General features: G+C 39.6%; 1 protein-coding gene across 5 annotated transcripts in view; it reads right to left on the reverse strand.

The window, feature by feature from the left end:
* Nucleotides 1-3,726: 3,726 nt before the first annotated feature.
* The window catches only part of LOC117291178 (protein sprint-like), a 32,502-nt gene continuing 10,851 nt past the window's right edge, over nt 3,727-25,377 (reverse strand). For 3 of the 5 annotated variants that reach the window (XM_033772774.1, XM_033772765.1, XM_033772757.1), the window contains 13 exons: nt 22,600-22,833; nt 14,232-14,346; nt 13,422-13,586; nt 11,517-13,130; nt 10,389-10,464; nt 9,829-10,012; nt 8,961-9,152; nt 8,022-8,153; nt 7,339-7,393; nt 6,916-7,059; nt 6,100-6,249; nt 5,508-5,582; nt 3,727-3,881 (listed from right to left, as the gene is read on the reverse strand). In XM_033772774.1, coding sequence (XP_033628665.1) covers nt 3,760-3,881; nt 5,508-5,582; nt 6,100-6,249; nt 6,916-7,059; nt 7,339-7,393; nt 8,022-8,153; nt 8,961-9,152; nt 9,829-10,012; nt 10,389-10,464; nt 11,517-13,130; nt 13,422-13,586; nt 14,232-14,346; nt 22,600-22,833 — 3,258 coding nt within the window. In that variant the 3' untranslated portion in view covers nt 3,727-3,759. Of the gene's footprint in view, nt 3,882-5,507; nt 5,583-6,099; nt 6,250-6,915; nt 7,060-7,338; nt 7,394-8,021; nt 8,154-8,960; nt 9,153-9,828; nt 10,013-10,388; nt 10,465-11,516; nt 13,131-13,421; nt 13,587-14,231; nt 14,347-18,358; nt 18,444-22,599; nt 22,834-24,763; nt 24,868-25,377 lie in introns of those variants that run through there. The other 2 variants (XM_033772783.1, XM_033772793.1) reach the window with 2 other exon arrangements.

Consider the following 25,377-nt stretch of genomic DNA (forward strand, 5'->3'; position numbering starts at 1 on the left):
AGCTGCTTTACTCGTTCTCGAAAAATCACGAGCAACGCATCTGTAGGTTTAATATATGTTAATGCAACTTAGAATATACTGTAAACTATGTTAGAACATGTACATATTGTATTTACGTTTGTATACATATTCGAGAGCAAAAGTAAAAAGTCAAACTTCACTATGTATTATATTCCACGAAAAAAAGTACAGTTGGAAATGAACAATAAATGCACATCAAGTCATAAATTGTGTCCGAGAACTGAACATTTTTAGCATCAGGCTAGTCAACTTTTCAGCGTGTAATGAACAATACTTTGTTATGAACAATACTTTGTTCGTAATTTTTGTATGTTTTTGGTTCATGTTTCCTAGGTATGTTATTATTTTGTGTTGAACAAAAAGTTGACTAGAGCAGGGTTTGAACCAGCCTCCTTGTACTCAAAATCCTACACAGCTCCGCTCCTCGGTATCCCAGTGAGCTCCTCTCAATCAAAACAAGCTACGGTCGCGTTCTAAGATCTCCCACTTCATGTTAGCTCAACCAAGGTTTAGAACCTCTCGCTATGGTCAGCGTGCCTTTGCCAATGATGCACCTGCCATTTGGAATAAGCTCACTGTCACACTACACCAAACAACTTATTTGAATATCTTCAAGAGAGACTTGAAACCCCATCAGTTCCACTGGTCTTTATCTTCACCTGTTACCGAACAAAACCATTTGTTGTGTCACCCTTGTTTTTTGTATGCGCCTTGATTGGTTTTCCGGAGATGTGCGATTGTAAGTCCATTTTAGTATTATTACTGGTTTTGGATGCTTGCAATGCGAGAAAAAAAGGCGCTCTCACTTATTTGGAAATACGGTATTGGAATAACTTTACAACACACAGGAAAATGTCATCATGATATATTTTATTTGTACTTTGGATCCTAAAAATTATGGGCAAGAATTGAAGTTTCTCATTGGCCGAGGTAAACTTCACATAAGAGAGGAGTATGCCTCAAAACAAAATCAGTGATTAATTTTTAGAGAGTTAAAGAAACACGTTGCTTTGGATCGGTCGAGTTGGTCTATAAAAAGCGTTTGAAACCGTTGTTATGAAATGCATATGGTAAGAAAGATGTTTTAAAAGTAGAATATAATGATCCACACAAGTATCACTAAAAATTGCACGGTTTTCTTTTTTTGACTCCCAAAAATGGCCGACCGTTTTAGTCGACGAGGTAAAAAGAAAAAACACGCAATTTCGAGGCATATTTGTGTAGATCATTGTACTACTTTTACAACATCTTTCTAACCATATCGATTTGATAACAAACGGTTACAAAACGCTTTTCAAAGACCAACTCGACCGATCCAAGGCAACGTGTTCCTTTAATGCAAACGATGGCCGACCCAAGCGATGGCCGTTGACTGCAGTGACAACAAGAATCAGCCTATTAATTTTGGCTGTACCCATACACACCGATGTGTGTTAGCACTGTGTACTCAGTACTTTCCTGAGCTCTGCGAAACAAATCACAGGCAAATCACTCGGATGGGATGTGAACCCACGACCTTTGCAATTCCAGAGCAGTGTCTTTACATCTATTAAAGAATCAGCCTTTTCTGCAACTCGGCCACATCAACTGCCCAAACCATTTATTAGCACACCACGTTTAGATTAGCTCATTTTTGCTTGACAGAATGATGAACACCCATCATTGCCTTGTGTTTGTTTTTAAAAATGTGTGTTTGATAGTTCTCGCCCGAGTAACATCTGGTCCTGCTTTTGAATGTAAAAATGAGAAAATCGTAATTCTTTACACATTTCTTTCTAAAAACTCAAATCCCCAAACTCACCCACTTTATTGTAAACAAATGTTCTAGAGTATGTTTTCTATTTACACATTCTTTGGTTTAAATACTGCTTTTCAAGTCACATGTCCAAAATGACTTAATTCGGAAGTTATATATATAATTAAAAATTTACATAATTTAATTTCAGATTGAAATATTGAATTTATAGAAGTACCCAAACTACTCAATAAGTCCACTCTATTGGGATGACCTATGGGTGCTTTGATCAATAATTTAAATTCTGTAATTCTTTCAGACCTGGTTATCATGGCAAGTTCAAGTGCCAAATTTAATAATTTTGCATATTTGTTAGTATTAGCAAGTTGATTGGCACTGTTTGAAGACTATGCAACACACCCATTTGCAACCCAAGATTTTCTACATCAAATAGTTGACAGATAAAACAAACTATCTAAATCTATTTTGTTTGCATAATAATGTTTATAAGACCGCATACTGTAAGTGGGCGACTGCAACCACATAATTATATACCTCAGTAAGCAATGCCATGAGCGCTGTTTTCTTTTCTTTTGTTTATGCAGAATTCAGCAGTATTAAAGCAATCTATCATGTCGCCCAAAGGCAGGATCCCCGGCGGCGTCTCCAATCTTCCCGGAACCTCTATGCAGGCAGCCAACTCTGTTGTGGTCTCTGCCCCACCATCTCTCCTCAGGACACCGACATAGCTCAACCTCTGTCTTCTCCTCAGCTTCACCCCATGAGTCGGTTCCCACAGCACCAGTCGGCTTGCAGGCAGCTCGGGGTGCCTTTCTTCCCTTTCCTCTATGCAGGCAGCCAACTCTGTTAGTGGTCTCTTTCCAGCATCTCTCATCAAGACACTGACATAGCTCAACCTCTGTCTTCCCCTTAGCTTCACCCCATGAGTCGGTTCCCACAGCACCAGAGAGGGCTTGCAAGCAGAACCATGAAAATGGGTCCTGGTTTTCCCCTGTTCAGCTGCATGGCTGCATATACATGTACTACATGTACTCTGCATTCAGTTTTAATACACTCTTTGGTTAATTATTGCATTCAGTTTTGTTGGGTCTCCAACCGTTTCTTAACACCATCAAAGATGTCTCTAAAAGAAGTCACTGTTACACCATCCTCCATGGAACATTGACAATTACTACAGTTTGTTTGAGCGTCATTACAACGACTGAATGGTTCAAGTAAAGGCACTGTGGACTTGAGTTCTGGCGTAGTATGAGAGAGTTGGTCCGAGTCCAAAGTTGGTTGGTCCGAGTCCAAACTTAGTTGGTCAAGGCACTTGTGTTTCATGAGCAGAACACACAAACCATAGTTGTTCCATTCCTCCAATATAAGACACTAACTTGAACTTGCAACATCAGCAACTACATGTAGCAAAACCTACGGGACACTTATCAATAAAAAATAAAAGGTGTCTTAGTCTCAGAAAATGTATGCTTAGTTGAAGAACTTCTTTCGTTGAAACGTTTATCACCACTAAACCTGGGCAAATAGTGCGACCAGTGTCAAAGTTGAGACTATTGATTGTTTAGTCAAGTCGGGACTACCGGTTCCAACTACTCGATTATCCTGCTGCCATGACTACTACGCAATTACTACTAAAATAGTCGCGACTACCTGTTTGGTGAACCCATTGTGTCGCTCACGAATATTCACAACATAATTTACTCACGAAACACACTTAGCCATCAGTGACACAATCCTTCAATCCTTTCAGAGTGAATTTAAGGATTAAGGCAATCAAAATTAGTCGTGAGGAGTGTCGAAGTTATTGGAGGTGCGACTAGTCGAGTAGTAAATTCCACCAGTCGCCCAGGCCTAATCACCACTACATGACGATCCATTACCATGAAATCAGATAGCACTGGGTAAGGTTGAAACCCTGCACTTATAATTTGCGTTCTTTTAGTTGTCTCCATACAGTCTGTCGTAGCTCATAACTCCAAATACTACGTGAACCACTTGATGGTTTGGTTTTCTATCTTGTACCCAAAGAAACACGCCCTCTTCTGGTTCGCTTCGATCTCTTCCTTCATCTGCAGCGGGCAGTCACTGTCACCTATTGGCATCTCTGAAAAAGAAAATATTGTCGGGGGTTTAGATTGTATACTTAATAAAAAAAAATATTATGGACATTCATATTGCGCACACCTATATGGATATACTCTACTGCGCATAACTATAAATACAAACATTGTAGGCCTATATTGTACTGGGTTCAGATTGAATAATTAATAATAATAATATTATGGACATTTATATTGCGAAACACCTACATTTGCATAGTTCAATATACTACTCTACATTAAATACAAAAATGAAAAATTAATTGCATTGGGTTCAGAATATATCACTAGTGATAATAATAATAAGTTTACAAACACTTATACTGTGCAATACCTATATTACTGCACTTTACAATAAACCCAAACAAATGCCGATAAAAAGAAACACAAATTACACAAACAGGAAGGAATCAAATGGGTAAAGTTAACAAGGATGGAGATTATTCAATAGTTTTAGAGCAGCGTACTCAAATGCCTGATCACCTAATTCACTCAACAGGTGTAAATTGAAACTGAAAACATTGTGGTCAAGTGGTTAGACTGCCGGACTTGCAACCACAAGGTTGTGGGTTCAAATCCTACCAAGCTAACCGCCTCTTTCACAATATACTGAGTCACAATATCTTGATTTGTGCGATTCATAATCATAGACGCAAAAATCAATGTTTGTATGAGAGAGATTGGCTGTTGCCAGCTTGGCTTATACATCCCACTCGTGGGAGCTTTGCCATTTCCCTTGGTGGGAAGATTATCTAAACAAACAAATAAACAAACAAATACACAAATAATCAAATACACGTCCGCCCAGGATCAGATCAATTCACATCATGACAATATCAAAGTCATTCTATAAAGGTAGGCCATGTCCGAAATTAGCGGCTACAGCTACGGCTACTGCTACATTTCCCCGTCATCATGCGATGAGGTTTAGGACGTCCTTAGCAACACACTTAGCAACAGCCGAAGCCGTAGCTGTAGACGCCAATTCGGATAGCGCCTTATTCTCAATCAATGTGTTCAAATGTAATGCATAACAATATTATGGCATGCTCTGTTCAGGTGATTATGACAAAGGAGGTGGTGACCGCTGCAAACAGAGTAATGGTAACCTTTAAAGCCTGGTTCATTTCTTCAATTACTTTTCAATTCAATTAAACAACATTTATTTCCTGATAAAGTGAAAAAGGAGAATAATAAACAAATTAAGTACAATGATTTAAGTCAAAGACAGTCAAGAACAGCTCAAGAAATTAATTCATGAAAATGAAATGCAAAAATATAATGTCATGGTTACGGAGCAAGCCAATGTGGGGGCATTTACAGAAGCCAGAAAGGCTTGTTTGAAATGCTTGACAAATACAAAATGGAAGAAATTACAGCAAAAGCAACAAACAAACGACAAATTTTACAATCTAACATAAAGAGGGCGAGAAAAATAATATATAACTAAAACAAAAGTGGTATAATAACAATGAGGAAGGAGTATTGAAGATAAGGAACAAGGCAGGATTGCATACAAGAAAGGAAACTAAGCCGAGGTTTGGGAAACAAGCAGTGTTGTTTGTGCCACAATCAGACAAAAAAGTGAGTTTGGTGTTGTCTGTGTCACATATGTCGCTTCGTATTCATACCTTGGTCTCCTGAGAGCAAGTAGAGTTGGTACTGATGTGCATTATCAATTTTCATCTTATGGGCTAGAATCCGACCTGTAAAGTAAAGAACGGTGAATCATAAAAATCAGAGAGAGAGAGAGCTGTCTAGTAAGACTTCCAATTGGCATTTAAGAAAGGTCTATAATAAAATGATCATCACCTTTTTCCTAACATTTGTCTGAACTATGGGTTGATGTTCCACACTCATTTCTGGCACAATGCACTGTTTCTCTAAGAGGTCAGTCTTACAACTCTTCACCAGGACAGGGGTCTACCAACAGTCATTCTTTCCCGTTATAGCATTAGGATATGGAACAATCTCCCGGAAGACTATCAACTGCACATCTCTTGCTAGTTTTAAGCAGGGTGTACAGTCAGTCCAGCTCCGCTAGGTCAGCCTGAGCTGTTTTAGCTGCACTCTATGTTCACTGTTCACCCACCTGCACTGTATATATCCACACCCTCGCATGCACACAGTTACCACGTTTAGTAAAACACAAGATGGTGGACTGTACTTTTATGAAAGAAGAAGAACAAGAATATTCATTATTTGTATCTTAGTATAACTTACAGACATCCACTGCATTCATTCCCGGTAAGACAGGGAGTGCCTTATGGACAATATGATTGTCATTCTTGCCACTAGCAGCAACCATAATGGAAAGGAATCCCTTCGTCTCGGTAAAATTATTCTCAGACTCGAACTGCTTCAAAACGCAAACTGTAAAAATGGAAGAAAAACAACAGAAAAAACATCGTGAGCTGACTGATTGTCTTGATTGTTTAATTCAAATCAAAACAAACTAATAACAAATTTGCTCAGCAAATCTACTCAGCTCAACAATGAGGTTATTATTAATGACGTAGTGCTTTCTGCTCTACCGGCCAGGCTTCGGATTGATGATACCCAAGCCTACATCCGTATGGACTGTAAAAGGGGTAACCCTGTTTCAGCCCTAGGAGTAGGTGGCATAGGCCTCTGGACAAAAATAATTGTAGCCCACACCTTGAAGTGGCCTTCAGGCCTTGTGTGTCTGGCGACTTGCATAAAAAATTTGTTTTTACTATTTGGTTTTTGTTTTTACTATTTGGTCGACAACAGTGGTCGACCATTTGGAACCAGCCTCATGACCATGGTTTTTTTCCTTGGTCCCGATAGCCTGTTCCATGCTAACAGGTGTAAAGCACAGAGGGGAACCAGTGCACTATAGCGAAAAGGCGGAGGGCAATGGAGTATTGAATGCATGGAACCAATGGTTGACTTGACTTGAAAAGGAGTCAATGTGAGTGTGTCACTGTGCATGTACATTGCAGGTCAGTAGTCGACTAAATGTGTGCACTCGAACTTGACCCATACTGCGGCACCCTGAAGGGTGAAGTGACTCACTTGCACTGCTGAGGGTAGTGAGGTAATACCCTCCCTCTCCAGACAGCATTGAGGGCTCCAAGGTACCCCACATGTAGTCAGCCTCAACTTCGATATTCACAGCCTCGCATTGAACCAGCACATAGATGAACATCGGCAAGAAATCTATAATAAAATAGAGAAGCACAGAATAACAATTAAGACATAAGACATAAAGAAACTTTACTACTTTCCATAAAGAAAAAGTTACGATGCTTGCTCAAACAAGTTTAAAAAGCACCACAAATATCAAAAAGTTATCAAAAAGATGCAACTATTGCACAAGAAACAACGGACAAGGATTTAAGATCCGATCATTTAAGGGTAGCCCTTTTCTTGACGTGGCTGGTCAGCCCTCTGATGCTTGGCAATATCTCATTTAAAAAAAAAAACTTTTAAGCTTACCATCAGCTCCCATGGACTGAACTGACTCCTCTCGACTGGAATTCTTATCTTTCACCTGCAGAAAAAGATTGACATGAAAATTGGCTTCATCTTAAAGTTGAATTAAAAAAACAACAGAAGAAGGCTATTGTTGTAATTCTGTTTTCCTGGGCAACACTTGATTTGTTCTTTTTTAAAGGGTTTTGATACTTCTTTTTTTTTTGGGGGGGGGGCCATGTTATGAATCACTACTCACTGTGAATGAAGCTACATTGTATATGTAACATAATTTACCTCTAGAAGTTTTAAAGTCATTAGTCATCAAGTTTTTGAGACAAGGAAGTGAAAATCACAGAGAGATGTTTTCAGGAGAGTCACGCAAAAACCAGTGCAAGTAAATACGTTATACATGCTAAAACAACTTTTTGTCTCTATCGCTTACTCATGTCTCAAAAACTACAGCGCCTCAGCACGTATTATTTTAAGGGAAGCTTTCTATCATCATTATCTTCATACCGTGTAAGTTAATGTAAATCTGTGGACATTGTGTTTTGTTTATAACAAAACGTACCCAAACCCTATAAGGGTTTCCTGCTGTCAGCACATACAAATGCACGTGATTTTTTTAAAACTGGTCGCTATTTAATAACAGCAGCCAGCCACCCACAGTGAAGACCTCACACCAGGATTGCCATAAAGCTTACCGTCTCATAGATGGTTCTCACTATATCCAAAAGATGCTCCAATTTCTTGATTGGTGAGTAGGCCTCCTCCATAAGGCGAAAATATTGACGGAACTTCTCTAGTGTACCACTCTCTGGCGGAATGTAGTTGGCCTGGAGGGGGTTTCCAATTAAATAAGAATCATCAAAATATAATAATAATAATAAAATAACACATTTGCATAGTGCCAAATCCATTGCAAAAATTATCCCAGGCGCTTTACGATAAAAATATGAAAAACCCGAACATTAAACCATGAAAAGTAAAATCATGAAAAAGTCAATAACATCCACATAAAAAAAATGTAATCACTATAAGGCAATAAAGGATGAAGTATACAAATATATTAGCATCAATCACAACAGACAAACCACGTAAAATATACAAATCCTGGATAAGTACATTGCTGGTTTCCCACCGACCAAACTAAGGTACAACTTAAAATCCAAAAATAAGATGTCTAGTCTGTAAAAATATTATTAATAATCATTATAACAATAATAATAAAGACATTAAAAAAATGCAAAAACATATCCACCCAAATGGTGCTCAAGACGCTTCCAAGAAGAAAATGGCATGTCATTACGTGTGACTTCAACATTATCAACAGTTTAAAACCGTAATATTATTATAAAATCCACAGGCAATATTACTCTGGTGGATTCGACCCAATGACTTTGGCATTCTAGAGCAGATGTCTTACAAGAGCTAGTTACGTGTAGGTTTGAATCCCGCCCAAGTAATATGCCTGTGGACTTTCTTTCACAAGTACTGAGTTTACAGTGATTTGAACACACCGGTGTTATGGGTTAAACCAAAACAATATTCTTTATCCTTGATGCAAATTTAACACCTATGAAAATATAGTGTAAAAAAGAAATCAAATTTACGCTCTGTTACTACTGAGCTTAGTCTGGTACCTTTATTCCCAATTCTTCTGGCGTCTTGGCCCTAGCCAGTTGTATATTGTGATCCAGTTCTTCCAGGGAACCAGACTCCTTATGATCCGAGATGAAACACTTATAGATCTCGGCCTTGAGGGGTAGTAAGATGTAATGATGTATAGCGCCCTCTACGATGGCATCCAGTTCAGCCATGGTCAGGTTGTAGTACTGTACAGTGGAGAGGAAGACTAAAAAGGTTATCTCTGATTCATCATACCTCAGTTTTGTGGAATGACCGCAATGATTGGATGGAAAACAAAATTACTCATTCAGAATCCCCCCCCCCACCCCTCAATCCAAGAAAAACTTCTGATCATTTTGTTTTTCTTTTCTCATGAAGACAAGCAGAGTTTACTGCTCGAAGCCTCAAGACCAAACCGGCTTTTTTTTTCAGAGCCAACAGCCCGCAAAAGAGAATGTTTACATGGTTGTACCGACAAGTTTACTACTTTTTATTCTTATCCTTCACACCATGCAAAGCTTCAAACACCACTTAAACTGCAGAGCATTTCGTTTTTAAACAAGGTTAGTCACACTGTAAATGGATATCATTTACTGATTGTAAACATTTCCCCCTTCAAAGCGATATCTGGCCGACATGATCGACGTAGAACCAGCTGCCAGACTTATTATCGAATACATATAAATAGAAAGCTTCCGATGTACATAAACACCCGACCTTTTTCAATCGGGTATACCCCAAGTTGCACTGAGTGGGGTTTCATGTGCAATTTTGTTTTCTACACTACTAAGTTGCCAATGTCGTACTGCTTTTTAATGGGAATTTTTTACTTTACTTCTAAATCAATTTAAAAAAAAAAGGAATCCTTAACAAAAAAATCACCTTATCCATAGCTTCATCCACATCAGGCTCTCGGCGGTTGAACAGGTAGTTCTTCATTCCACTCATGAACTGACGGATATTGCGGACCAAGACGTCTGGCTTATCCCTGGAGTCTTTCTCCTTGATGTTCTGAACGAAGCATTCAATCATCAAACTGAAATAGCTGCTCTTGTTACTCACAAGTCTGTCGGTAAAGACCATTCGAAAAATGAAAAATGTTGCATCATAGAATAGGAAGCTATGAGGGTGTTGTAGGGGCACCATGGCAAAGTTTGAAACCATTGCACAAAAAGGTAGATTCTTAAAGACACTTGGATTTTTTTTTTTGTTTAACATTAACTTATATGTATATTAACAATAAAACAATTGTTTGAGTGATTATTTGTCAGGTAATATATTAAAAAAAAAAAAAAAAAAATTGTTTGGCAATCAAACATTTTAAACACTCACTTGCTTTGTTGGATGTTTAAACATATAAATAAATAAACGAACTTGAATACTGACAGTCCACAAGCAAAACTAATTTCTGCATTTTTTTTTTCTGCCTTGGTTTGTATTACCTGTGTATTGCTGCCTGAATCTCACTAGTTGGGTCTCCTTTCTTCTTTTTCGTCTTACCCCTCGTCAACACGGATGCTAACAATCAAAATAGGAATACAGGAAGTCAAATGAAAGTATTAACCCTCCAAAATTATAAACGAAATGAAACATTTCATATATTAGAAAATTCTGTCAAATGCAAAGTTGGTACTGATACCAACATAGACAGTTTAAAGACCATCTACAAAACAAACTTTAATATTTTAAAGATGGTTCCTTTTGGTTAAAGGCACTTGACACTATGGGTAATTACTCAAAATAATTGTTAGCATAAAAACTTACTTGGTAACAAGCAATGGGGAGCTGTTGATAGTAAAAATTATTAACAGCTCTCTCTGAAGTAACATAGTTTTCGAGAAAAAAAGTAATTTTCTACTGAAATATTTGAATTTGATTTCCAGACCTCAGAATTAGATTTTTATCAAGCATCTGAAAGCACACAACTTCGTGTGACAATATTGTTTTTTTTCTTCCATTATTATCTCGCAACTTCGTCGACCAATTGGTTTGTTATTTTATGCATATGTTGAGATACACCAATAGTGTCCATTGTCTTTTAGGGGTTTTGTATATTAATCCTCTTGTTATAATTCTTTTCAAATGCCTCTTTATTGTGGTTGGACTTGTTGCTTCTTTGTTTTATTCTAGGCTCCCATTTTGTAACTCTTAGAATCCTATAAGCCTTTTTGAGATATGGCGGACACAATACTATGACACTATTTGGTTTGGGAACATCTCTCTGTAGACACACAAACCAAACAATGCACATCTAAAGGGACAACCTTACCTCAAAAAGGCTGATGTACTCATTTAGGTAATTGTAGCAGTTTTTTGTATTAATTTCCTTCGTAATATTGTATGTATAAAGTGAAGATTGAATAAAAGAGGAAATGTATAAAGTAAAGATTGTATAAAAGAGGAAACGTATAAAGTAAAGATTGTATAAAAGAGAAAATGGCCGATCACACTTAACTTTTGCACAGTGTTTTAAGTTTTCTGATAGCACTGTTTTGAAATGAAAAAGAGGAAATCAGGTGATCAGCTGAAAGGTTGCATGCCAGATTCTACCTCTTTGGTTAAAGACTCACCATATTTCTGGATCCTGCTGAAGTTGCTCAACTTCTTCTTTTTTTTCTTCTTCTTGATCTTCTTCTTCTGCGATGCAGTGACTCCAGACAACCGATTAATGTTTTGCTCTCCTTGGCTCTCACCATCATTTGATGATGCTGTCGTTTTACCATCTTGAGGCTGATCCCGAAGCTGGGCATGAGCTGCACTACTCTGGGTTTCGGCCGTTGAGAACCCTTGCTCTCCTCTCGCCGTCTCCTCCTCCTCTTCCTCATCATGGGTTTGTTCTGAATCTTCATTGCTGCTTTCATCGGATCCGTCTTCTGTACCTCCATCCATAGACTGCCGACTCTGATCTAATAGTCCGAACTCTTCAGTCAGCTCATCTCCGCTGCTCTCCAACGTCAATCTCAGAAGCACCCCGACTGTGACATCACACGGCGGAGGAGATTTAGAGACGTCTGGTTGAGGTAATACAGCGGAGGATTCTAAAGGGTTCCGGGGTGGGGTACTGAAGACATCTTGCGATAGAGGAGTCGATGCTTGTTTCTCCGATAAGAGCAATGGATCAAATTCAAACATGGTACTTACGGGCTTTAGTTTGCCAGGAGTTACAGGAGGCTTTGGAAATGATGGTCGTAAGATAGGTCCCAAGTAATGTTTGTTTTCAATGGAACCAAACATGGACAGGTCCGCAAGCCGCTCTGTCGTCTCTGCTGGAGTCCTTTCAAGGGAAAATAAATCGGCTTGAGACAAAGTATAGTTACCCCCAGAACCTTGTGGCTTTGGTTGGGCATATTGGGATGAATGTTGCGCCGTGGGAAGCATTGAGCCCCTGCTGTGGTATTTATCAGATCCTCCTTGCTGCGGGCTGGACATGGATTGTTTTGGCGGCAGTGGAGGCGCTGGCGCTGGACTCTGGTAGACCTTGTCAAACCCAAACGCAGAAGGCGGTTGATGTCCCTGTTTCGTTCTCTCAAATGGTTTGTAATACTCGCCTGAGGCTCGTTGGACTTGACTCTGTAAAGAAGATGCTGCAACGGATGCAGCTGTGTAAACACCCGCTAAAGATTCTTTGGGTGGAGGTGGAGGACTATGCTGGGGTGGAGGGTAATGACCCGAGTTTGTTACGAGGTATTCCTTCTGGCTCTGCGTGCTCCAACGCATCGGCTGTCGCTCAAAGGCTGCCAGCAAGGTGGCATCTGTACTCTTTCTCTTTGGGTCCCTCGCCATGGTTTGGGATGACGACATGATATCGGTAACAAAAGGACTGTTGGTCTCGTCAAAACTCCAACTTTTCAACAGGCGTCGATTCTCCAGAGCGATACTTTCAGTATTGCGGTTTCTCATTGACATATACGGGCTTTCTGGCTCAGTAGTTACAGTCTTTGAAGCAGGGAATGGTTGTTCTGTAGCTGTAGTCTGAGGCCCAGGCTGTTTATTCATGAAGACATATCCTCTTGGAGGTAAAAGCTTGGGTGCCATTCTGCCCTCGGAAAGGCTCCACTGGAGAGGGTTTTTAGCTGGTGGTGTTACGGGAAATTTTGACCATTCTCTGGGAGATTCGATGGGCGTTTCCTTTTGTCCTTTGTCGGATATGCCTTGTCTGCACTGCGTAATTCTCACCCAGAATTCTTAAAACAAGAAAAAGAAGTTAGTTAATTCCACCTAATTTTAAGCATAGATAAACTTGGTCAATCACTCGTTTTTAGAAGCAGCGTGTTTGTATTCATGATTGTACAGTAGTAAAACAAACAAATTTACCTATTTATATTTTTTAAGTACAATGGCTGCCCAACACTACGTTTTACATAAACTACTTCATCAAGCTCATTGGTTGGGCAACAAAACTTTACACATTCAAAATGTTAGACTAAGCCATGGTCTGAAGCCTCAGCCACAATTTTGAAAACCCATAGACATACCTTCTTCAAACACTGCCAGTGACTGCAATGCCCGAATGTTTCGTGCAGCCATTATTTCCGAAGGAAGTGCCAGTTTGCATGGTAGAGCGCCCTCATGGTACAGGTGATGGAGAATGAGATCTTCAATGTTGGCGTACTCTTCAGATGCATTGGACAACTTCACACCTGGAGTCATCAGAAATGTGTATTAAAACAAATCAAATGTGAAAAAGAAAGAAAGAGAAAAAAACACTCTCATTCAAGACTGCTGGGATGGGCTGATGAGCTTTGTACAAATTTGTGTTCATGGGCCCACCTTCATAAAGCTGTTTTAAAGCTGAAAATACTGCTTAGCAAATTTCTTTGCTAAGCAAAAAATGAGTGGGGCACATGTTGCAAATGAGTGGGGCACAGTCAGGTCAAGTATGGCAATGATGATTACACATAAAAGAATTGCTCTCTAAAGGGCAAGACATGCCTCAGAAGATTTTGTGTACAAGGTCTATATAATTAGGACTGTTTCTTCCAAGGTGAAGAGACAGGTCAAAGACGGGTCACAGTCAGGTCAAGTATGGCAATGACGATTGCACACAAATGAACTGCTCTCTAAAGGGCAAGACATGCCTCAGAAGATTTTGTGTACAAGGTCTATATAATTAGGACTGTTTCTTCCAAGGTGAAAAAAACCAGTTAGAGTTTTTATTTGTATTGCTCACCGAAAGATGCAATTTTTTCTTGAGCAAATCTGCCTAGTTGTACCTAAACTTTTCACAATTATTTTTTTGCCAACTTAAACCTAAACTTTCACATTGTATTTTGTTGCCAACTTACCATTTTCAGTGATGATGATTGGCAACTTCTCAATGTACAATCCGGTTCCTTTCCCTGGGTGTTTCATTGTCAGTACCAAGTTGTCTTTATCCCTCGCTCTGCACACGATAAAGCTCTGCATATAATAACAATAATAAAAAGTTCTTACATAGTGCAGTTCACAATAACCGTCTTTACATTAGTGCCCTGGTCATTGGGCCAATGACATTCCTTTTTAATCTTTCTTAGCTCCCTTGGGAGTATACAACCTGAGCAACTGAGCACTTCAAAGGCTTTTTCACGCACAGTATCAACCTCTACCCTCGCAGGAACCCATTTATTATAGTAAAGTACCTTGCTCAAGTACCGGTACACAAGTGTAACAACCGATAACTTGTATGAGACAAAAATGAGTTATTCAACAGAAAATAACAACATTGTCCACTTCCTTCCTTCTTCATCAGTATTTACTTCAAATGGTTTTCACAGGATAAATATTATTTTTATACATGTATACACAACCCTGACCGCGACTGACATGCAAAACCCACATTGTGTGGATGACTAATTTAGATTACACATCCAACACCCTCAACAATGTCTACCCCATGAGGATGTGTGACTGGTCGGTCGTGCGGTCAATCTCAGCTCCAGTGGGGATTTCAATCAGACCAATCATGATAACGTGAAAACAAGTCCTGTTCTAATTCAAGATAAGGATTTTATTTCATTGGAGTTAGGAGATTACATTTATGTTATTGGAGATAATCAGAGTATCAAGCCAGTTCTAGGATATTTACCAATTGTAGTTCTTCCTGCACCCCCTCACTGGCACGCCACCATGCCACTAACATGGTCCCTAAAGTCACCTACACAACAACCAAAATAGTACCAAGCTGCCACCCCCATTGCCTTTATACAAGGCCTTCATGACTTCAAGGCCTTCCAACTTGTTTTTGCAGTTTTGTTGATGAATTATTCATAGAGTATGAAACGTGCATTCATAAATACCCAAAACAGTTTATCCATTCTGATTGGCCAAGAGGGCATCACAAGGTGTTGTTTGAACGGATGATATAACACCAGTAAAAAGTGTTATAACATGGGCGTGAGACGCGCGCTTGCACCTGTGCGTATAAGACAGTTTCTTCATTCCTATTGGTCGAGAGCAACGGCCGGGACTGTTGTGCCACATCATGCGAAGGAGTTGTTTACCCGATTGGGCCGAGGGCCTAACCATTTTATAGCTGGAGGAATGTTGTGTTGAAAGAAATTATTGAACAATTATAATTTTTACATTTATTTCACCTTTTGACCAAAAAGTGTTGATGTTTTTTTACCGAAAAGTCATTTATGAATGGGAATCAAAGTGTGTTGAATCGGTTTTCAACTAGTGGTTTAAACCCGCCGAGGCCTGGTTCTTGATAATTTACCTCGACTTCGTTTTGGTTAAAATATCAAGTCCAGGCCTTGGCGCGGGTTTAAACCACTAGTTGAAAACCTCTTCACCACACATTGATTCCCTTATTAATGTATGCTGACCTGCTGACCCCGTCGCTTGTGATTGTTTTGGACTTTTGCTACCCTTTTGGGTAAGGGTAGCAAAAGTGAAGATTTAAAGTAGCACATAAGAAACCGCAAACAAGTTGGAAAAGGCCCCTGGGCTTCGCCACTCACTTGTGTGGTCTGCCGTTCCAGTCGCTTGGGACCCCGGCTCTACAAAGCTCTCCAAGCTACGAAGGCCTTGACTAAAAGCTACCACTCTCATCACCAACATGTTCTTCCATGCCACAAGCCCCATCATCAACATAGTCCCAATCAACATGGTCCCAAGTCACAAATGAGCCTGGGCGAGTAGTGCGACAACCATTTTTCAACTTCTCTGTTGATCGTGCTGCCACAACTACTACATGTACAAAAATATTTGTCACTACTACACAAATAGTAGGGACTACCTGTTTGGTGAACCAATTGTGTCGCTCACGACTGTTCACAACAACATAAATTACTTATTCAATTCAATTCAATTCATTAAGGTTTATAAAAAATATCACAAAATACACGACAGAAGTTAAAAAGACTTAAATTGGCGTGTTTACATTCATTATTGTTAAAAATTACAAAAAACAACAAACTCTGAAAGAGAAGAAAAGCTCCAGGCATTAATGCACAAAAAATGATAAAAACTTGATTAAATTTGAAAAAAATTTGATAAAACTGAAACACAATCAGACATCATTTACACATACTTCAATCCTTTCAGCTTGAATTTTACTTTTGTGCCTGTGGCAAACTCTTGCCGCAATGCGTCTTAGGAATTAAAAACTAGTCGCGACCAGTGTCAAAGTCGCAAGTTTTTGAAGTGTAACTAGTCAAGAAGTAAATTCCACATAGTCGCCCAGGCCAAGTCACAAGCCCCATAATATAATACTAATATAAGACATCCATGTACCACATACAGGAGCCTATTATGCGAATTAAACACACACAAAATCATACAAAGAAATATATAAAGATTTTATAAAAACGTAGATTCAAGTGGGTCTTCAAAAAACCCTTCAAAATCCAAACAAAGTTAGCTGGAAAAAAAATATACACCGGTGTGGCGGTTTCAACTTTCCGCCGTGTTCAGTTTTCCAAATGACCAAATACGGTAGCATTACGTCATGCGATGCCTGCGCACAGCAAGCGAAAGTAGTCCATTTTTAGTGCTGTATTGAGTCATCCGTGTTACTCTCCGGTAGCTGTAGTCTTGGCGGTGTCCACGAGTACAACGAGCGGCGAACGCGTGGATCGTATGAGAGAATTTGGTGTGGCACAAGCAGTGTGACCTGCTTACAGCTGTACGCATGAATACGTGTAAAGATGGAGCAAGAGAATGTGACTAAACAGAAAAGAATCGTAATAATAAACAATTTGGGGTCACTGAGAGAACTACAGTACTCGCCAGGGTACTCGCGGCTGTATTTTTGTCTGGCTACGTCACCCGGAAAACTGAACACGCCGGAAAGCTTAAACCGTTCCAACAACGTGGTGAAATGTCTGGCTACGTCACCCGGAAAACTGAACACGGCGAAAGACTGAAACCGCCACACCGGTAAGTCATTCCAAAATGAAGTTGCAATAAAGTTGAAGGCTCATTGACCACAGACTTTTGTAGAAACAGTTGTTTGTATCAGTACGGATTGGCCAACAGATGAGATACCATGCAGCTGGCCGACCACTAAGAGCAACAACAGGAAAAGTAATAAAGCACTGAGCAGGTACTTGTTTGTTTTTTATGTCAACCCGGGATTTCCCATTTGTTTCCTCGTGTTGTTGTGATAGCAAGTGTGGACGTTTTCTATTGTTCTCTATGGAAGACAGAAACCACAGACATGCACATGATGTTTTCAAGAGTTTCAACTCTTAAAGACAAAGCAAACTTAAAGGCACTGGACACTATTGGTAATTGCACAAAATAATTGTTAAAACTTACTTGGTAACAAGCAATGGAGAGCTGTTGATAGTATAAACCATTGTAGAAACGGCTCCCTCTGAAGTAACGTAGTTTTTGAAAAAAGATGTAATTCCTAAGTAAAACATTTGAGATTTTGCGACACACCAAGTGGGATAACTGGTCTTTGAAAATGTCAGAAGGTGTCCAGTGTACCCAACATAATTGAAAGATATTGCCAATCTCAAAGTCATCATTGAACACCATTTTTTATTTTGTTACCACACAGTGAGGTACTTTAAGTCATTGAACAACACCAGACTTGGCCAGTCTTGAGTTTACTGGCCCGAGGCTAAAATCAATGCCTTCGGGCCCTTGGTGTTTAATTCAAGCCCTGTACTGGGCCCAATTTCATGGCTGTGCTCACTGCCGAATTCTGCGCTTACAATCACTATGCGCCAACTTTCTGTGCTAGCTGTGTACATGTAGATGTGTAGAATGCCTAGTTACATGGAGTACACATGTGCACAGGCAAAAATTCCCTGCTAACCTGTGAAATACTCTTGTTGTAGGCGTGGGACTCTTTTCTTACGGTGAGCAGAACCATGGAATTGCGCCCCTGGAGGTCTTTGACAATTACTAATGTTTTCTGTAAGACAGCAGTAACCCCTCCCCCCCCCCCCCCACCAACAGCAATTTTTTTTCAACTTACCACCTAGACCTCTGCAGCGCAGTTCCCATCACAGTCACAGCAAACCCACCCTTGACAATGAAGTTCACAGTAAACCATTGAGGACAAGGATCAACAGACCAAGTGCCGTGCGTTTGGCATCACTCATCAAAGATCACCCCCCCCCCCCAACCGACTCTGTCATTGAATGTGTCAGCAATCCAACCACCTCATAATCTTTGTTATTACTCAATTTCCTCCTGGTCATAATGACTTCCCTTATGGCTTCCCTCGTTTCCTTTTGTGATTGCTCTATTTTTTCTGGACCCATTTTTGGGTCCTGCTAATGTCCTGCTTCAGCAGATACATTGCTTAGCAGTAATCCAAATATATAATAAACAATCAGTGGTGCGACTATGCGAGGTACAGTTAGATGGGGGTCGGGGGGGTGGACACAACTTCCCTAAATTAATGTCCATGCCCCATATCAAATTATCTTGTTTTAGCCTATATTTAAAAAAATAGTGAATGGAATAAGATGAACAATACAAACTGGCCCATCTCAGAGCCACCAACTAAACTGCTCACAAAAAGTAAGGAAACTTTTTTCAATCCAGTATATTTTTTATTATTTAATACTCTCTTTGTATATGGTATATATCAATGCAAAGCTGAACTGTTCATCTTTAACATGTTGCTGAACTTGGCTACACAATGAGGCAAAGTCACAAATCAAATGTGCCAAAATTACCGTTGTCTGTGAATGGTAAATAGGCAATGTTCAATAATCGAACCGATCAAGCTTTTTAGAACCATTAATGGTTTACACAATGATTTGCACAAGTGAGCTCATCGGACACAATTAACCCTCATCTCATGAAAAACACCTTGTTTGATGGGTATTTGCAAGACGATATTCCACATCCGAATGCAATCCAATACTGGCAGAATCCAAATGCCATCTTTCAAGATGACAACGCTCGCCCCCATCGAGCCCGACTGGTGACTGACTACCTGAAAAATGTTGGGGTGCACCGGATGCAGAGATGCCAACATTGAATTTTAAAAAAGAGTAGCATCTCCCAAATGTTAGGGCGAGCGCAGCTTGGGCTCCCTAAACCGATCTTTCTATTACTCTCTACAATGCTAATTAGCTCATTTTCAGGCATTGTTGTGAAATAACAATTACCTGTATGCGTCAACAGAACAGCTACAAATGTTTATAATGGCCAGTGGAAAAAAACTTGAAAAAAAACCCTGATTTCCCTCATCTTCTGACTATGTTTCAAAAATAAATGTAACATAAAAAAGGGTGGCCTTACTTAAATGTAACATAAAAAAGGGTGGCCTTACTTAAATGTTTTTGTTTTAATGATCAAAAACGCAACAACAAGCTATTGGGAGAGAGAGAGGGAAAAAAAAAAAAAAAAAAAAACGTGTCCGGATTTGGGGCAAAAAATACGTGTCCGTATTTTGGGCATTGTCTGGACATCGGCGCAAAATTACTGGTAGGAAAACATGGAAACTGTCTAGCTTAGACCTCACAGGCCACTCAGTTGAAGGTATTTTTGTTCAGAAGGTCTCCTTTTTTTGTCGCCATTATTTCGTACTTTTTTTGCCAAGCTTCGATGAAGTACATGTACAGCCAGCGTGGGCACAATAATAGTGGATACATGAGGAATGAGGTTACTGTGACACGTTAGCTCACACACACAACCTCATTCCCCACGCACGTGTGCACTATTCCCCACGCACGTGTGCACTATTCCCCATCGTGTAATAGAGATCAATGGGTACGATCTTGCAGAAATGCACTAGCGTAAAAAATGCACACTCAGCCGGCCGACCAGCCAGCGGGGGAGGGCATGCAACAATCCTTACGTCGAGACACGTACATTGTTCGAGTGAATTCGCCGCTATTATTCAACACTGCGTTCTAAAATTAAAAGTGTTTTTTTCTTTTCTGTTACAATTGTTTTGATATTTTTCTTAATTTTTATTTCCACTTAATAGTTCATTAGTTGTTTGCATGTATTGTACGATTTAATAAAATTATATTGGGTGGCTTGTTTAGCGTGTTTTATTGAGTATTATCGTAGCGTCGTAGTCACGGCTCGAAATCGTATTTGCTACGCCCAAATCGTGTATGTTGGTATCTCTGCGGATGGATTGGCCTGCTAACAGTCCAGACCTGAATCCCATGGAACATCTATGGGACTAGCTTGGCCTCGCTGTCCGCGCCAGAACCACCAAAACATCAACTGTGGCTGACCTACCCAGGTTCCTTAATAAAGAATGGAACGCCATCCCTCATCATCAGCGCATCACAAGACTTGTGTGCAGCATGAGAAGAAGGTGCCAAGGCTGTCATCAACGCCTTCGGATCATCCACTTGTTAATGAACTTTTTGTATCAATAAAGTGTATTAAGATCAGTAAGTTGTCTTGCTCTATACCAAACTTCTTGTCTCAATAAAGTGGATTAAGATCAGTAAGTTATCTTGCTTGTTTGAATTACAGTAACAAAAAGAATTCTAATTTTGGCACATTTGATTTGTGACTTTGTCTCATTCTCATTTACATGGTCAAGTCCTTTGCTTTGCAATGATATATACCATATACAAAGAGAGTATTAAATAATAACAAATATACTGGATTGAAAAAAGTTTCCTTACTTTTTGTGAGCAGTTTACTTACAAATATGTTTTACATGGTGTCACCGCAAACCTTACTTACTTGGAATAACATGAGTTACAAAAATTGATATCAAACCAGTCATTGCTATATTTAGATAAAGATCTAGTTTCATAATCAGCCAGAAGTGACTGCCTAGTTAAACCGGTGCACCCCCTTGTAGCCCCCCCCCCCCAAAAAAAAAAGAGCAGAGAGCTAGTAATAGTGCACGTTATAAACTGCACGTTTATCCAATGAAATCTTGTAACCAATGACATCACAGTTTCTGTTAAAACCTGGGGACCGGTCTAGACTACCCTTTCCTCAATCAACAGAAAAAACTAGGAAGAGCCCAACCAAAGTCCATGAATAGAGTGCTGACTAGCGCCCTCAATCATAAGAAGTCAAGATAGTATCAGTCTATATTCAGACTACTGAATCAGCGAGCATTGGATGCCCATAGCAACACCCTTAGCAACAGAAGCAGCTGTTGCTGCGGCACCCTTTATTTTCCCCAGTCCTTCTGATCACGTGAAAGACTTTTTCCAGCCATGTTCCTATAAAGCTTCTTAAAAATTGCTGTGATCTAAAAGATGATACTCAACATTATTTCCTTAAAAACAGAATATTCATTCAGACAGAATATTCCGATGACCATTCGTCTTAAACAGTTTAAAACTTGTGAAAGTTTTGACAACCTCTACAAAAAAGTACAAACCGGATCCACTCGTCATTGATGTTTGTTCACAGGTGACTATACATAGGAAGACTTAACATGCGCATTGACTAAGAATACTATTTTTAGAAGAAATCCTTTGTTAATCTGCGTCAAACACAAGGACAAAACACAAAGCATGTGACTTTGACAGTGTCTACACTATTTATCAAAGTGGTATAACAGAACAATAAAGGTTGATAAAACAAAATCAACTAACTAAATAAAACAAGTAGGGTTTGAAACTTTGCATGGTGGAAGTATAACTGAGAGAGATTTGCCACAGGTTCTCTTCAGAACCAACACTACTCAAAAGAGATATTCACATGACGTTACCGCAAACCTCTCTTAATTAAATAAAACAACCATATCTTGGACAGAGGAACAAAATTTTGATGTAGAGATTGACTGCGTTAAGTGGATGGAGGTCAACAGCAACCTCATGCTACAATGTATGGTCATACGCTTTTAAAAAACATCTTGTGGAATAACTAAAAAGGGCTCAACAATCCTTGTCTTTAATAGATTGAAATTTGCATCGGGATAAAGAATAAATTTCCACCTATTAAATCGTTGCAGTACCCGCTGCTTAAACATAGGATTTGAACTGCCTCTAGCTACCGGGCAATCTCGGTGGTCTAGTTGGTAAAGACACATCTCTAAAATTGCAAAGGTCATGGGTTCGAATTCCACCCGAGTAATGAACATGCTTTGTGTTGCATTCCAAGTTCCATTTGTTATAATGTTTAAACACATGTGTTGGCTGTGTTCTAGCCTACATTGTTGTGCCAGATGATTTTTTGTTCACAGAGCTTAGGAAAGTAACGAGTATACAGTGCTAACACAGATTAGGTTTTTTTCATGGGTAAAACCAAAATGAATATGCCATGTCTTACCCCAACTGGTTGTCCCTGTAGGTAGTGTATAGCAGCACTGCGTTGTGTGTTGGGTAGAAACCAGACCGGTTTGGTACGCACCAGCCTGGTAAGTAGAGACAACTCCATGCTATCCTCACTGAGATGCCCAGGGTGTGGAGGGCTGACGGGGACATCAGAGGGCTGCTGCTGCTGCTGGAAGGTTACAGGATGGGGGGAGAGGAAGCATGAGGGCGACGATGGAAAGAAGGAGCTCTGCAGAATCAAACAAAGACCGAAGGAGAGTATTTAATATTTGGAAATTTGCATCGGGGATAAAGAATATTAGTTTTTGGTTGTACCATAGAGCTATACATATTGACTAGAGCGCTAACTTGCTCTGCGTTTTGAAGCCACCCTGGGCGCAGACATGTTTGATGTGTTGCGTGACTATGGAACGATTTTAATTTTAAGAGAAAACACATTGCCGTTATTTTTTTTTACATTCGGCATGTGCGCTTTCGTACGCGACTACCCATTCGCGTACGTCCGCACTACGAAAAGCGTACGTTCGACTTGATTGACGTACTAAAAAAAGTATTCGCGCCTTTTAAACATGACGCACATGATGCTCGCAGTTTGCACGCTCATCAGCAGATTGTGCGTTCACATTTGCTGCATTTTTTGGTTCGATGACACATAAAAAAGAGCACTATCATGCAAATAGCTGTACAATTGCCGTACAAAATTTCAAGCTTTTGTATTGGTTTGTACATAAACATGGATGCGCCCACACGCCTTCAAAACCTTAGTGCGTGTATAACGGGGTGTTAGCGCTCTACTCAATATATATAGCTCTATGGGTTGTACCCACATACACCAATGTACGTTAGCACTGTATACTCAGTACTAACCAGAGCTCTGTGAAAAAGTCCTAGGCATAATACTCGGGTGGGATTCAAACCCATGACCTCTGCTCTAACATTGCAAAGGTTTTGCGTTCGAATCCCACCCAAGTAACATGCCGTGATTTGTTTTTCACAGAGCTTGGGAAAGTAGGGCCTATCGAGTATACAGTGCTAACACACATCTGTGTATTTGGGTTAAACAAAAAATTAATAATGATAATATTCAAACACTTAATTATTGGGCAAGTTCAAGAAAAGGTCCCATTGTGGTTCCATATACAGAAACTTGTCATTCCAGGGTGGCATGCTAAAAGCGCTGTCCTCCCACCAATAAGGCCCTCGTTCGATTCCTGGCCCGAGGGACAAAGGTAGAAGCGTTTTGTGTTAGATAAAAGTTTTTCTCCAGGCCCTGATTTTTTCTAATGATTATAAATTATTTAAATTATTAATCTATTGACAATTAACTTTCTTAAATTTCATCATCATCTTCTCTTCTCGTTTGGCTCTAATAAGAGCGTTGAGAATATTTATCCAGATCCAGCAATTTGACAATACGAATTGCTTACGAATTGCTAAATTATAGGATCCAACTGCATCTAGCTACAGTGCAAGATCTAGTGGTAAGATTTGTTCTATAGAATGGCAAAGGTGGGTTTGAACCCCACTTGAGTAGCATGCCTCTTTGTGTTTTTTTCTTCCTAAGAAAAGTAAAGAGTATACAATGCTAACCACAAATCAGTGTACGGGTAAAACAAAAATAATATATTTAATCCCTGATGCCAATTTATAATTCTATTTTTAAACATTACGCTCACTTTAATATTATTAAGTTAAACCACCCAAATGGTTAATATTAAACCAGCAGGAAACAAAATAAACTGAGTTTTGCAGAGTGAAACTAACTTACTTTATTGAAAACTAAATTTGAAACTTAACATTTATTTTGGTATAAATGCATACATAATTAAAGGCAGTGGATACTATTGGTAAAAATTGTCAAAGACTAGCCTTCACAGTTGGTGTATCTCAACATAAGCATAAAATAACAAACCTGTGAAAATTTGAGGTCAATCGGTCATCGAACTTGCGAGATAATAATGAAAGAAAAAAACACCCTTGCCACACGAAGTTCTGTGCGTTTAGATGGTTGATTTCGTGACCTCAAGTTTGACCTCAAAAACTAGGTTACTACAAAGGAAGCCATTTCTCACAGCTGTCCATTGATTGTTACCAAGTAAGTTTTTATGCTAACAATTACTCTCAGTAATTACCAATAGTAATGACATAGCGGGTCCTACCTCTAGCATTACTTTGTACTCCATGCCTCCTCAAAGCCTTCAGCAATTGACCACTGACACTATGATTACCAAATACATCACATCCTTGAAAGTGATACTGTTCTTTGCGATAAGAGGCTTGGAGCAAAACCCAGGCAGGAAACATGAGGGGATTCCCCTTCTGGCAATGCGACAGCAATATTGTGCTAGACTTTGTAGATTTTGAAAGCCACTTGTTATTGAGTCAACAGCTACTGGTAGGGATTGGATTTAAGTGCTAAAGGGATGCTGCAATGAATTCAAATAAAACAGTTCATTTTGCTGTCATTTATTTCTGATATATGTATTGAACATCAATAAAATGTGTTTTGTTTATTCCCAGCATATCTGACTTGCGTAATTAGCGAATAAGTCATGCCCCCCCCTTTTGTGGATTGTTACCGCCCCCCTACCATCAACGTCACGTCGGGAATTCAAACATATCGCCGGCAAAAGAGTCTGGTCCCTAACTACACGTGCCTAGGTACCAGGCCACATAGTGCACATGTCTCTATATGCACACAGCCAGGGGGCCCGGCGGCTCAGGTTACCGACATGACGTCACGTTTATGCAAATGAAGGCTCCCTTTTAGGGG

Source organism: Asterias rubens, chromosome 1 (genome assembly GCF_902459465.1).
Source record: "Asterias rubens chromosome 1, eAstRub1.3, whole genome shotgun sequence".
Classification (NCBI taxonomy): Eukaryota; Metazoa; Echinodermata; class Asteroidea; order Forcipulatida; family Asteriidae; genus Asterias; species Asterias rubens.